Source organism: Sinocyclocheilus grahami, unplaced genomic scaffold, assembly GCF_001515645.1.
Source record: "Sinocyclocheilus grahami isolate Dianchi unplaced genomic scaffold, SAMN03320097.WGS_v1.1 scaffold228.1, whole genome shotgun sequence".
Classification (NCBI taxonomy): Eukaryota; Metazoa; Chordata; class Actinopteri; order Cypriniformes; family Cyprinidae; genus Sinocyclocheilus; species Sinocyclocheilus grahami.
This window is the reverse complement of record NW_015505407.1, coordinates 1092808-1108061: the sequence shown is the minus strand read 5'-3', so window position 1 is coordinate 1108061 and position 15254 is coordinate 1092808. Positions and strand designations below refer to the sequence as shown.

Sequence of the window (15254 nt, the reverse complement as noted above, 5' to 3'; positions counted from 1 at the left end):
ACTGACAGACCCCCTGCTGGCCTGTTTGCCACATCATGTACACGCACACAAGTGTCAGTGATGTGGGAACGGAACCGAACCACAATAAAGCCGCTGCTGCGCTTTTGTGCTCTCAGTGGAACGAATCAGTGGAAAGCCCCTTTGAATTCTGGACATAAACGACTCTTTGAATTGTCAAATAAAGATTTATTCAAATCCCGTGATTCATTCATATCAAGTGCTGAACGCTCTCTCAACTTCACTTTCTCCGCTCCATCGTTGCAGAGCATGATCGTCCCTCCCCTATACGAAACTCTTTGTGACTTTTTTCCTCCCTTTCCCTTAAACGTCAAGTGTAATTCATACCACGGGCTTCGTCTCTGTGCTCTCCTTGTCTTGAAGGTGGAGCAGATATGAAAAGAAACGGACTATCAGCCCATCCAGCAGAAAGCCCTCTGAGATGAAGTAACTTGTAGACGGTTCTTGCTTAAATAACAAGCATCTGTTCGCAGATTGAACATCTCCATCAATCGAATGATAGCAGGTACGGCGCATTTCACTGCTGCTTTTTATTTATTTAATATTATTGTAATTGTTATTTGTAAAAGTTTCATCTCTATATAAAATGTATTTATATATAATCTATATTAAGTTTTTTTTTTTTTTGCATCATTCTAGCCTTTGGGGGAAAAAATTAAGTGTCATTATCTTTGGCATCACTTTAAAGCATCTCAGGTATAGTTATTGATTGCACAGCTTCCATGAAAAATGGGCTATAATTAAGTTTTTATTTTTCATGAAAGTTTAGGGAGTTGAAAATACATTGAATACTTTAAATATATATCTGTACATTAGGAATGATAATGACAGTTGGGTAGGTTGAAGACCCCTCATCTAGTCCATGCGAAAATTGTACAGCTTTTTTGGTGGAAAGTCTGGTTATCATAGTAATTTTTGTGCAAAGGAGATGATTACAATGCAGATAACTTATAACTGTTAATGCAAATATTCATATATCCATAAATGATTGAGGGCGAGGGAAAGACATGCACTTAAAGATCTGCCAACTTTGAATGAATTAGTCTTAAATTTAATGGGACCAATGGAAATGGGACCATTAGCGCCACCGTTTGGTTGATGAAGGTGGTTGAAAAGTTAGCAAATGTGCAAGATTGAAATTTCTGTGCCTTGCAATGGAAAAATGGGATGATGCTGACATGGAGGTGGATTTTCTACATCTACCACTACAGACAGTTTTTTTGTCTTTAAAGGGGCTATATTATACATATAAAACCCCACTAATCTAAGCATCTCAAGATCTTTTATGAGCAAGTCAGATGTATTTATTACAGAAAAGTCATTGGAAATGTCATAGCAATATTTCAGCAGCGATGGAGAAATGTCAGATTGCAGATGTTCATTTTAGCAAGAGAACTGTTGATAGGGAGATCAGATCACATGTCAGACCGAGTGTGCCTGAGTCCGTCTGGTTTGCAGACTTTTTAAAGCTCGAGCTGTCTGCACGTTTTACATCATGGTCTTACTGGAATTTGTTAGACCCCTGTAAGTGCTTAACTTCTCAAGGCCCTCTCGAGTAGGGATACATCTGATTTGTCATTGCCTGGATCCATAACGTCCCCGCACACATATTTTCCCCTCACACTTTCTACTGAGTATTGTATCACAGTATTGTCTGTACAGATTGTTTCTCGCAGACAGAGCAGCTGATGTAGATAATGCACATCGACGGCATGTCATAGTGAAGTGGGAGGTGGGAGGAGAGGGATTTCAGCTCCTCAGGGAAAGTACTGAAGCAACCCTCTCCACCCCTAAACTGACTACTGATTAGAAAATGTTGCTGCAGTCTGTTTTCCTTGGGTGCTCAGCAATCTAACATATGATGAATGTGTGAGAGTTATGGCTGTGAAACGCTTGGCTTTGTGGCTTGGCAATTTTTTTCTTCTTCTATGTGTTCATAAAAAGAATAGCTTATGGATATACTTGAAAGAGACTTTGACTTATTACTCTGTTTTAGCATATGGAAGCTTGCTTTCAACACAGGATAAAAAAGGTCATCGTGACTGGGCGTTTTTTTTTTTTTTTTTTTGCGAATTCTAAGTTTATATCTCATAATTAGAACCTTTTTTTGCAGTTCTGACTTTTTTTTAGTTAACAATTCTGAAAAGAACATTTGGAATTGTGGGATAAAAAAATCACAAATACCTTTTTCAGAATATTTTTCCCCATGGCAAAAACAGACTTCGATATTGACTTAGTAGTGCTGGGTCAACTGCTGGGTCAAAATAGCCCAATTGCTGGGTTTGTCCCTATTTTACCCAGCACTGGGTTGTATTTAACCCAGCATTTTTTAGAGTGTACCAATTGCTTTACCATCTGCAGAACCCCAGTATATACTTATTACTGACATTTAGCAAGACAGTAGAAAACGTTTCCAAACCACTGACTCGAGTCAGTGCCGTCAGGGTTATTATTCTTACAGTACCCACCACAAACCTCCAGTCTCCACAGGCAGCATCATTTTCCTCTTAATGGCAGATATTTTCTACTAGCTGGTACCATTCAGAGACTGGGTTTTAAATGAGAGCACATTTGTGTGCTGTTTGACTCGTTTGTTTAGTCTCTAAAGCTAATGCAGCAAATTTGGCATTCGTGTTAACTATTTCTTTTGTAATAAAATATTTTTGTGTGTGTCTTAAAAGCAGATTCAAACGTTTTGCTTTGGAATCTGTGAGAATGCTATTGTTGACTTAACAGGTACCTTAGGACTGGATCTAAATATCTATGGAATGTGATGATGGAGAATGAGGAGAAATATACAGTATATACACACATATTCTCAGGGGTCTTGAAATAGTGCTCCAAAGCCTTATTATTTGTCTCCCCCTAGTGGTCATGACTGTAGTAATATAATCCTCTGGTCCTGATTTCAATACTGCCAGTCTTGCTTCTCCTGCAGGCAGGCTTAATATTATTTTTGGACTTCTGCCTTATCTGACACAGATTTCAGGTATTGGATTATCTATTAAAGAGTTTATTAAATAAATAAGATGTACTATATAATCGAGACATCCATAATGTGCAGTGCTGGGACCAGGAATGAGATCCACTAATTTGTAGGAATGTCTGAAAGAGATATACTGCATGCATGTTATTTACATTCAGGGCAAAATGCAGTGACTACTACAACTTATTAGTGCAAACAAACAATAAAATGGAGGCGCATGCTTAGCGGGAGGTTGGAAAAATCGAATTCAACTGCATGCACACAACTGTACGCATACCCTATGTATGCATAAAAAGTGAAGTATACAGTACTTTGGGATTGACTGGAAAGTTAATCTAAATGTAAAAATAGGGTAAATAGTATGCATATATTGGCTGATACCACTAATTAATTTAACAGCAGTCCAACATTCCTCTGGTTATAACTGACCTGTGCTCTCAGCAAGCAAAGGTGAAAATGTTGCATCAAAAGACAATAAATTCCCTCCCACTTCATTTGTTTGTACTGAAGAAATTAAAATGTTCACAAGTAGCCTATTGACATTTATGCTCTTTCATTTATGCTACATTGACATTTATGCTCTGTAAATATGTGTTACATAACTATATTTTAAGTAATGTTGATTCTCTTTTTCTCTTTCTGTCTGTTTTAGGGGGCTCTCTGCAATGGGCCCGGTACCCTTAACGCTCCTGCTTTGCATCTCAGCACTAGCTGTACTGTTGTCTGCAGCAGTGGACGATCCCACAGGTGACGATGACTACACCTGGCCGCAGAGGAAAGTACCACTGGTACAAGAAAAGCAAACAGTGCATCTGGGCAGTTCTGAGTTTTTGGCTAAGCCGCAGACTGAGCTCCATGGAATATGTGGCATTGAGTGCCAGCGGGGTCTCCCAGAGCCCAGCCTGGACGATCTGGAGCAGCTACTGTCCTACGAGACGATGTATGAAAATGGAACCCGCACCCTAACCACCGTCACCATACAGGAGCTAAACGTTAGTGTTGATTGGACGGAAGGTTTTGGGTTACGTTCTCGGCGCAGACGAGAAGTCTATGGCATGGACACACGGTTTACCATCGCTGACAAGCAGTACTCCTTTAAGTATCCATTCTCCACATCTGTGAAGATCTCCACGGGTTGTTCTGGAGTGTTGGTGTCCCCCAAACACGTCCTGACTGCTGCTCATTGCATCCACAATGGTACGGACTACCTGGATGGGGTACAGAAACTCAGCGTTGGTGTGCTGAAAGAACGTTCCCGCCAAAAAGGGAAGGGACGGAAAGGGAAAGGACGGAAGGGGAAAGGCAAGAGGAAGCATAAAGAAGAGGAGGAGGAGGAGGAGGAGGAGGAAATCAATGAAAATATAGAGATTGGCGAGAAGCAGGAGCGTAAGGGAAAAGGCAAAGGCAGGAGAAACCGTAGTCGCCGCAGCACCACCTCCGAGCAGCCCTCGTTCCGATGGACCCGGGTGAAACAGATGCAGGTGCCGAAGGGCTGGTTTAAAGGGATCTCGGAGAACGTTGTGGCTGATTATGACTACGCCATCCTGGAGCTTAAAAGGGCACAGAAGACCAAATACATGGATCTCGGTGTCGTCCCCTCCGTCAAGAAGCTGCCTGCAGGACGTGTCCATTTCTCGGGATTCGACGACGACCGGCCAGGCAACCTGGTGTACCGCTTCTGCTCCGTGTCCGATGAGTCCAATGACCTGCTGTACCAGTACTGCGATGCAAAGCCTGGCTCCAGTGGCTCGGGTGTCTACATTCGGCTCAAAGAGCCTGGCAAGAAGAAGTGGAAGCGAAAGATCATTGGAGTGTTCTCGGGTCACCAGTGGGTGGATGTTAATGGGATGCAGCAGGATTACAACGTGGCCGTGCGAATCACGCCCCCCAAGTACGCACAAATCTGCCTCTGGGTCCATGGGGACTCCAGCCAGTGTCTGGGCACTTGAGAGACTCCATCAGCCCGTCTGACTGCCACTGTCCCGGCTCTCAGCAACCCTTGTGCCTCCCATTTGTGCACTACACAAACTGCTGCATTCATCAACACTAAAGACTATAACACACCTACCATTGAATTTTTCCAAGCTATTTTGATACCTTAATTTATTTTATTAGACCATTTTTGTTATGAATCAGTTAGAGCGAATGTATTTCTAGATTAAGGTGTCCTAACGAGAACTAATTCTGTCCTAAACTGTCGTTTTGAATTAGAAAATGTACTTCAGTCAGTGTTGTTTGATATGGGAGGCATTTGTTTTGTCTGGTAATCTGTCTGGATATCTTGAAGTAGAAAGCTAGATGACTAGTTGACACAAGGAAAAAAAAACTTTGATGTTTATTTGTGGATTTTACTTCCCTTTTTTCATCTTGAAGAACGCATTTGACTATCAATATGCTGGTGTTCTTTGTTATCATTATTATTAAATGTTATGATTGTGTGACTTTGATAGCATAAACTGTAACCTGTCTTCATGGGCTTCCGTTTACAATTGTTCTGCTTTTTGTATTACAGTGAAGGCAATTAGTTGGAGGTTTAACCTTCAGAGTCAGATGCCCTTGTTGACTTTTGGTGCTAATTTAATTTTAAAATATAAAACATCAGATGACCTGTCGGAGTAACAGTCTACTGTAGAACTGTAAGTATGTATTTAATGTAAGACTCCTATTATGAGTTTCATATGATTATGACGTTCTTTAAAAAAAATACACAGGGTTATTTAAATTTAGATATGCTCAATGATACATATCATTGTAATTATGATAAAGAGAAAAGCAATATAGCTTGATAGGAAATATAAATTGAAAATTTTAATATAAAATTGATGTTTTCAAATACAGATTGCATACTTTTTCAATTTGTACCACTTTTTCTAGATGTTTATTGAGGACCAAATAAACTGAGATTTATATGTATTGGTCTAAGAGGACAGAATAGTGTTAATTTAAATTTTTTTATCAAACTTACATTGTTTTTCCACTTTGCTTTTAATTTTCACTCGATTCTTTATTTCTCTGTAAACCTATTAAGATATTTTAAAGATTAAAAAGTATATACACATATATATATATATATAAATAATTATTTAGAAAATAGACATATACCTTAAACTTTGCAGCTTAAAAATTACTTGAATAATGTTCATCTTTTTTAATCATCATGTGTTGATACAGAGCCATCCTTGTGAAAACAGACACAGGGGGGCACAGGTGGGCATTTCTTCCCATCAGTGTTTATTGCATCTCAAAGGGCTTACATGCACTATGTAGGGGTGTCAAATATGAATCAATAAATCAAAATAAAAAATATTTTAAGAGAATTACAAAGGAGAGATCCAAAGATCTGCCTTTGCCATTTCCACGAGAGATCTAACAGGGAGAGTGAGTTACAGAGGCTTGGCCATACAGGGCTGTCAATCAGACCTTTCTGTAACACTGTTTAACAGTGACCTCCTGAAAACTTCTAACAGATCTAAGAGTTTATCTCTGCTAATGAACCTACGCTCTAGTTTCTATGAAATCAGGTATTTTCATCCAATTTATCTCCTCCACACTCTATTTTGCTGTGCAATCTACAGTACCACTACTCACCAATAAAGGGAGCATGAATCAACCATTACATGTAACAAACAAGGGTCAGGGTTCATAATATAGTATGAGCAGGAAAGACTGAGAACCAAACATATGGATGGGTACTTCTACAATTATACAAAAAAACACTACATGTACCAGCTTCAATTTGGATTTCATACAAGCACAAGTAACTATGAGACTCAAACACAGCATTCCACTGACTACAACTGTGAAATCTTGGGGGCTTTTTTGGGAAACATCACCAGTTTAACAAGTCACTGTACATTTGTTATTTTAAGATACTGCAAAAGGCCTTTCTTAGAGATCGTCTGAGAATTGTAGCGCTGAGATTAAGTGAATTAAAGTCCAAATTTGCTGAGGTTATTTTCTTGGGGAAGTCCAAAGAGAGTATTTAAACCGTGAACTGACAATTAAATTAATACCAAAGAATCAAAAAATACATATATATCTGAAAAATAAATACCAGTTAAAATACAAAAATTACATGTAATCACCAAGAGGGTTATCTAGGATAGAGGAGCCTGGATATGTTATTCATTTATACATAATTCATATATATTTAGATTTCATATATATATTATTTGTAAACAAACATGTCAATCAATGATGGGAGATGATGACAACAGCATGACTTATAATCCGAGTACCAGGTTCACATCAATAAGTCGTCCACAGATAAAAATTTGAGCAGAGAGACCTTTTTTGGTCAATGAGGATAAAATACACAGAGTACTTTCTGCGAATGATACATTGCACACTGCTCCAAAATTAACATACAACAGAAAGTGCTTCAACAACCTGTTTAGGACCTCTGACCCCAAAAGGGAAGTCCTAGAGGAACCTGAAGTTGAGGGGATCAACATACACACATCATTCATTTCAGACGTAAACACTGGAAAAGACATACATACACATCTTTTTTTTAATCCTTCATTTTCATTTGTGTGTTTTTCATAATTTTATTCTGGTTCATTCAAAACAAAGGATAACATCGAAATATGCACATCTTCATTTTTCGGCTTGTTTTCTCAATGATTCACTTCACGGTTTGTGCTACAACATGACACAGGAAGGCTGGGTGGGTCAGTGTGGGCGGGGTTTGGGTTGGGGGCGGGATCAGTGGATATCTAGCTCCAGCTCCTCAGGTGTCTAGGGGTGTAAACAGACAGCAGACTTCTCTCACTGGAGCTCAGTCTTTGAGAAAACAAATACTGCAAACAGAGCACGGAGAAAACGTCACGGTTCTTTGTGATTTAGTGCCTCATTTAAGTAGCCACTAGAAAGATAATGATACCTGGGAAATTATAAGAAGTCCTTGATGTTGAGATCTGCAAGGGGGTCCTTGGTGGGAGGTTTTTTGGGGCTCTGAGCAGCTGGCCCTGGAGACAACTGAGAAAGTAAAGGGTGCATGAGGAAATGATGATGCAAACTGATTAAAAAAAATATATATACTCTACTGTTTGGGGTCAGTACGATTTTTTTTTTAAAGAAAGAAATACTTTTATTCAGCAAGGATGCTTTAAATTGTGAATGCATTAAAAAGTCAATAAAGACTTTTACATTATAACAATGTAGTTGTTTTCAACATTGGGAATAATAATAAAAGTTTCTTGAGCAACAAATCAGCATATTAGAATGATCTCTGATGGATCATGTGACACTGAAGACTGGAGTAATCACAGAAATTAATTACACTTTAAAATATATTAAAATAGAAAAGTTATTCTAAATGTAATAATATTTTACAATTTAATGATTTTTTTTAATCAAATAAATGCAGCCTTGGTGAGTATAAGAAACTTCCTTCAAAAACATTAAATGTTATTAAACGTTAAATGTTTGAATTGTAGTATTTTTGTGTATAGTGTAATTTTTTTTTATATCTCTCTCTCTCTCTCTCTCTCTCTCTCTATATATATATATATATATATATATATATATATATATAGTTGTTATTTACTGGTGCTCCGGGTGTTCCTGTTGCTGCTGGCCCAGTAAATGGTGGTCTCATCATGGGCTGACCCATCATCACGGGCTGGGGCATCATGGGAGCTCCTGCTGCTGGAGCCTAAGTAAAAAATAAGAAATAAAGTATCCATCTGTAAGTGCATACTGTAAGAGCAAAATACAGAGACTCTTTAACATTTTAAACAGTGATTTCTCACCATGCCAAAGCCAGGCTGTGCTCCCATGGGTGGTGCCATTGCTCCAGGTGGGGCGGCAGCTCCGGGGGCTCCAGGGGCAGAGCCAGACTAAACACAATCGCAACAGGACCACAATAAAATATACAGTGTCGAAACAGTTTTCACTCAGAAATTGCTAGCAAATTTCACAAATACAAAGAAAGGCAAGTACACTGATAAAGAATTGAAACAAATTTCACTCAGAAATTGCTAGTAAATTAAAACAATAATTACAAAGAAACAGCAAGTAACATTGAATTAAATGTCAAATTTTGAAGTAGAAAGACTTAAACATTTTTAATTGTCTAAAGGGTTAGTTCACCCAAAAATGAAAATTCTGTCATTGATTACTCACCCTCGTGTTGTTTCAAACCCATAAGACCTTCACGAGAGTACCACGACGCATGCGTGTGATGCTGCTGCGCCTTGTTTACAAGCAGAGGAATGCACATTCATGAGTTGTGGTACTCTCGTGAATGACTGCGGAGACTGACCCGGAAGAGATGAATCGTTGAATAAAGTTGTTGGTTTTATTTTCTTTGTGCACAAAAAGTATTCTCATAGCTTCATAACATTACGGTTGAACGACTGATGTCACATGGACTATTTTAACAGTGTCCTTAATACAGAGTCCTGGCATGAAACTCTAGATGGCGCAGTCCGATAAGTCTAACTCAATCTGACCTAATGACATCATTATCACATGGCACAGCTGATTGGTTCTCTCTTGTATCGGTAGCCAATGAGCTCGCTGCTCAACATTCAAATATATGATTAGTGCTTGCAGTAGCAGTTGCAGCTTGCTTCAGAAACCCTCCACCTTCCCCAGCTCCACCTGTATATATCGGCTACGAGGTGATTCACATTATGATTATTTTTATTGAATTTCCACTGTAATACAAAAATAACAAGGCATCGCCCAAAAGAAAAAGAAAGAAAAACACACACACCCAGCTCAGATGATTAAATAAAACAGGACTACCCCATATATAACAGATTAGGGAAAGAAGGAAAAAAAATTAATAGGGCAGAAAAGTTAAATGTCCAGATAGTTACACAATTACAATATTCCTTGTAGTATAATAGGGCGAAGATGAGGTTCCATATAGTCCAGATATGGAGTCCAGACTTTATAAAACAGGCCTGTTTTTTGATGTAATACATAGGTAAGACGCTCCAGGGGAATCAGTTTAAAAATTATCTTATGCCAACCTTTAAGTGATGGAGATTTATCACTAATCCAATTAAGTAAAATATTTTTTCTGGCAGCAAAGGAGAGAATATTATACAATTTCTTGTTAGCAAATGAAACAATGCATTTATTAGGTATTAATGCATCCTTTCTAAATGATTGTATTACTTAAAAAAAAAAAAACTGGCCCTAAACTTTTGAACAGTAATGTATTAATGTATAAAAAAAATTAGGTATTCATTCATGAGGTATTAAAAACTGCATTCAGGAGTGTTTACTACATGCATTAGAAAGTCGCAAACTGGCAACACACATCAACACATCTTATGAACAGGATTTCCATTGCATTACAATATGGTTGGATGCATTCTGTCAAGCACCAAAGAAAAAATCCTTTCTGAAGAACCAGTTGTGATGGACGAGGAAATGGGCTGAGTTCCAACACCTCCCAGTCAATGACCCAAAACTTTAACCTTAAAAGCTAACGTTTAGGGTCTTCAAAAATTGTTAAAAGTATTTTTTCAGCTTACAATGACTTTCTGCAAGTTTTACATCTAAACAAATGAAGAAATGTCACTTTTTACAAACGTTATAAAATGTACACTCTGAAAAACCATGAAAAATTCACAAGAATTTAATTAATTAAAAAAATTTGGTTAAAGATTGGTCTGTAAAATTTTGACATTCTCATCATTTTGTATATGAATGTTATTTATATCAACATAAATTACATAACATTTTGTGAGACAAATGGACTAAAATGAATGAATATAATATGATGAAACATTAAAAAAAATGTTTAAAAAAATATTCAAAATACAAAACCTATGACTAGAACAAAAAGTGTGTATAAATTAACACTGATTGTCAAAAAAAAACCTACAGTATGGCACTAGTATCCAAAAACCTTTTCTTATAACAAGATCCAGGCCTATAAACATAAGTCCAAAGTACCTAGTGCACCATTTATTAAAAAAAAAAGTTCCGGTACCAACAACACTAAGGCAGGCAATTTATTGAGCAGCAATGCACAAGATCTGTAATGTGGGTGTGCAGGGAAAAACTGCACAGAGAGGTCAAAGGGTAAAGGGTGTGCAGGAAGAACAAATAGCGCTAGAACATTCACACCTCCCAAAGCCCTGAGTTCTCTCGCCAACTCACCAATGGCACAGCAGGAGCAAGCAATGAGCCAGATCAGTGAGCAAAGAGAGATTTATCAGAAACAAGAGACGACAGGCACCATTTATTAAAAAAAAAAGTTCCGGTACCAACAACACTAAGGCAGGCAATTTATTGAGCAGCAATGCACAAGATCTGTAATGTGGGTGTGCAGGGAAAAACTGCACAGAGAGGTCAAAGGGTAAAGGGTGTGCAGGAAGAACAAATAGCGCTAGAACATTCACACCTCCCAAACCCTTAGGCGTGATCAGATAAAACGATACATGCTGCAAAGCCCTGAGTTCTCTCGCCAACTCACCAATGGCACAGCAGGAGCAAGCAATGAGCCAGATCAGTGAGCAAAGAGAGATTTATCAGAAACAAAGCGCAGAGAGACGACAGAAGAATGGGACAGATCATAAAGTTGAGAAAAAAAGTATTACAGTAAGAAAGCAAGAATGGACAGAACACAAATTGAAATGAAAAAGGAGAAAAAGCACAGGGAGAATGCATTTTATAAGCGCTGCCAGATCCTCTCTGTATTATTTAAGAAGGTCAGCAGATACAGAAGTGCTCATGCAAGGCAAAAGTGTGCTGAGAAGCAAGCAAGCCTGAAAGAAGCCTTGCTGTGTTCAAGAGAAACTAAAAGAAGTTTTGCCAAATAGGTAAGTGTTCATGTTTAATAAGAGTGTATTTATCTGTTCAAAAACCCAAGTGAACATATATAATTTGATTTCTTACTTGATGTGTCAAAGCCACCAGAGGGTGCTGCGGTGGCAGGGGCGCTGTCTGCTGCCGCTGGTGTGGCAGATTCCAGCTCAGAGCCAAAGGCATCAAAAGCAGACTCCAGCAGGTCAGCTGGGGCTGAGGATGGCACTGGTGCTGGGGTTGGTGTAACTGTGGGGGCGACCGGTGAAATCAACCCTGCAGACAACAGATAAGATGCCAAATCCATAGCACACTTTAAGATTCTATACAGTTCTTAAATATCTAAACAGTTCATTATGGAACAGCATCAGAGCAATATCAAAACATGGCGTTTCTGAACTATATTACTGTTTAAATATACATTAACAGTTTTTTAAAAAGTATTCTTGCTAAGGCTATCAATCGATTAAATTTAACTTACTTAATAAACAGTGGGGTCCAAAAGATTAATTGAGAAGCTGTGTTGTTTTAGTGTTGTTTTATTATTTATATACTATTATAGTTTTTATTAATATTTTAAATGAGCTTTTATTTGAATATTTTTAATTTTAGTTTGTGCTTTAGTATTTTTTTTCATGTTTATCATTTTGAAAAGTATTTATATAGCTTTAGTTTAATTTCATTTTTAGTAGTACTTCAACTTCAAACTTATTTCTTGTTTTAAAATTTTTCATCTAACATTTTATTTATTATCTTTTTATCTACACTTTTTTATTTTAAATTTTAACTCATTTTATTTTAACTTCAATTACTTAAAATAATTTTTTATGTTTTTAATTATTTTTAATAATTAATTATTATGAATTATTTTTAGTTAACAATAACAACAATTCAATTTAATATAAATTTCCATTACAAAACAACACAACAATTTGTGTTTAACTGAAAAATGAGCATTAATTCAAATATGTTTCCTATTATTGGTATATATTTATCTCCTAGTTTTAGTTTATAGAATAATATATATTTATGTAAATATTATTATTAATTTGTATTATTATTATTATTAGGTCAAATGTTCATTTAACAACATCAATAATAATAATAATTATTATTATTATTATTATTATTAGGTATATTATACATTTAACAACAAAACATCAATAATAGTAATTATTACTTTTATTATTATTGATATACTGTATGTTGATTAATCTAATTATTCATTACTATTATTTATTTATTTGTTTGTTTGCTTATTAGCCCTTAACTGTATTACATAAATAGAACAGCTCTTCAGCAGTGCCACGTCTAACTTCTCCATTTCATCATCAACAAAAAAGGGCATTTTCCTAATCAGGATATGTGACCCATACCTCCAAGCAGGTCACCTGATGGTGCTCCAGGAGCAGCGGACTGGGTCTCCCCAGTAGTGTCACCAAATGTGTCTGTTCCAGAGACAGACGTCCCACAGCGCAGCATGAAGGAGGAGAAGCATTAGTCAGCCTTAAAGCTGCATAAACACACTGAGAGAGGGGCAGATGGAGAGAGTGAGCCGAGATCATACAACAGGCAACAAACTCCTACATTGCAACAAACACTGACGGATATGCGATCGGTGTATCTTCCCACACTTACAAAGTACACATGACGGCACAGAATGCAAATACACTAAACTCAAACACACACCAAACAAATATCTATCTTCCCAACTTCATTATCGTCTGCTCACTTAACAGACAAAACAAACCACAGAAACTTGCCACTATAACTGAAAAACTGGGTTATGAAACAGCTGGTGTATACTTACCAGTTCATAAATTTAAATGTCTACGCTAAGAAAATGAACAAGCTCAGCAAAAATGAACAAGCTCATCAAGCTCAAATGTTGTGCAGTCAGATAAAAACCCCTGATCATAATTCACTGGGTTCCACCACAGCGGAAACCATGGAATATGACAATCTCTATATTGGTTTTCTGGATTGGTGTTTCGTATGAGCGAGTTTAGACACACCAAGGAGGTCCAGCACAGGTCCAGGTTCGGCTTTAGGAGGAGAGACAGGAGCCACTGGAGCAACAGCTAGGGCAACAAATGAGTCTAAATGGAAAAGAGAGAATATGGAGTGATTTTGACATTTCTAAATAAAATCTAGCTAATACTAGCAGTTTGGGATGCAACTGTAATGTATAGTTGAAGTAAAAGTGCATTGAAGGAACATAAACTAAAATACAATCCTTAATAATTAAAGGAATCGTTCACTGGAACATGCATGACTATCTGTCTTCTGCAGATCACAAAAGGCGAATTTATTTTGAAAGACTGTGCTTTTTCATGCAGTTAGAATGAATGGCAACTGGAAAACAAAATACCATAAAACTCGGTTAGCCTAACGCAGTACACGTAGCAAGGTATTATATATATATATATATATATATATATATATAGAGAGAGATAAATAGATCAAGTAGAATTAAAATAGCATAGAAAGTGCTAGATTTTATTTTAATACATTAAATTAAAATTGAATTTATTCCTGTGATGTCAAAGATTCATTTTCAGCAGCCATTACTTCAGTCTTCAGTGTCATATGATCCTTCAGAAATCATTCTAATATAAAACATATACAATAGTACAATAGTTTAAGAGACACCTAATATTATAAAGCCTGTTGAAAGTCATTTTCTGCACAAATGAACCTTGATCATGTAAAGATGGTCTTCATAAGAGAAGACTGCATCCACTTCACTATGCAACTCTTTGAAAGCACTCAATTGTGTCTGAATGAAACTTATCACCAGTTATGCTGAGGAAGTGGTGCCCTAGGGAAGAGAAACAAGGATTTGTTTTACAGATGATTGTGTCAGTGAACCTTCTGAAATTGCATTTGTTAAATTAGTGACTTGCATATGTATATTGATCTAGACGTTTGGTCTCGTTCTGTATCGCGTATCTTGTCAGTGTCTGCGCTTGCTTGGCCATTTGTTGCGGAGAAAATAAGGAAAGTGTGTCCAGCTGAATTAATTTAGTATTTTGTTAGACGGGTATAAAAAAGCTTAGTTTACCACGGCAGCTGTCACGTAAAGGCCTCCTCGTGTGAAGACCGAAGAGTGTAAAGACCATCGACTCTACCGTGCGACTCCACCGGGCAGGACACCGGCAAAGGATAAATATCGCTTTTTATTTCTCCTCTTTCCTATTACTTGTTTCGCTTCTGTTTCAGTTTTTTTATAACCATTTCTTACTATGAGTAAGTAAGTTGTTGTTTTTTAGCATGTGTGTTTGGCAGTGTTATTTTTTAGGATTACTGATAAACTACTGTCATTTGATTTGTATTATTTGTATTTGTTATTTATTTTAATTTTAGTTACAGTATGTCTGAATTTATTATGTATGTATAGGTCTTTTATTAAGTTTTTAGTTTTATTTAATTTGACTTATTTTGATACTTCAACAAACTAAATGGAAATTAAATAATA

General features: G+C 37.0%; 2 protein-coding genes and 1 long non-coding RNA gene across 3 annotated transcripts; 1 reads left to right on the top strand and 2 right to left on the bottom strand.

Moving 5' to 3' along the window:
* The first annotated feature begins 316 nt into the window (after window positions 1–316).
* Window positions 317–5710, top strand: prss35 (serine protease 35). The gene is made up of 2 exons (XM_016288071.1): window positions 317–523; window positions 3657–5710. Exon 2 carries the CDS (start codon window positions 3670–3672, stop codon window positions 4951–4953), a length of 1284 nt encoding a protein of 427 aa, XP_016143557.1. The 5' UTR covers window positions 317–523; window positions 3657–3669; the 3' UTR covers window positions 4954–5710.
* Window positions 5711–6214: 504 nt separating this feature from the next.
* LOC107597125 (uncharacterized) lies at window positions 6215–7969 on the bottom strand. Its single transcript, XR_001610434.1, has 2 exons — window positions 7890–7969; window positions 6215–7744 (listed from the first exon to the last, which is right to left on the bottom strand). It is a non-coding gene; the product is annotated as an uncharacterized lncRNA (long non-coding RNA).
* Window positions 7970–11247: 3278 nt separating this feature from the next.
* LOC107597131 (eukaryotic translation initiation factor 3 subunit F-like) lies at window positions 11248–14049 on the bottom strand. Its single transcript, XM_016288076.1, has 4 exons — window positions 14038–14049; window positions 13792–13915; window positions 13153–13224; window positions 11248–12052 (listed from the first exon to the last, which is right to left on the bottom strand). Exons 1-4 carry the CDS (start codon window positions 14047–14049, stop codon window positions 11823–11825), a joined length of 438 nt encoding a protein of 145 aa, XP_016143562.1. The 3' UTR covers window positions 11248–11822.
* Between the last annotated feature and the right edge of the window lie 1205 nt (window positions 14050–15254).

What these genes read in the sequence shown, in the direction of transcription:
- prss35 (XM_016288071.1), top strand. Translation starts at nt 3,670, where the DNA reads ATGGGCCCGGTACCCTTAACGCTCCTGCTTTGCATCTCAGCACTAGCT.
- LOC107597131 (XM_016288076.1), bottom strand. An exon ending in ACCTGTGCTGGACCTCCTTG is followed by an intron (nt 13,225 to 13,791) that starts GTGTGTCTAAAC and finishes TCTCTGGAACAG; the next exon opens with ACACATTTGGTGACACTACT. An exon ending in ATCAGGTGACCTGCTTGGAG is followed by an intron (nt 12,053 to 13,152) that starts GTATGGGTCACA and finishes TGTTGTCTGCAG; the next exon opens with GGTTGATTTCACCGGTCGCC.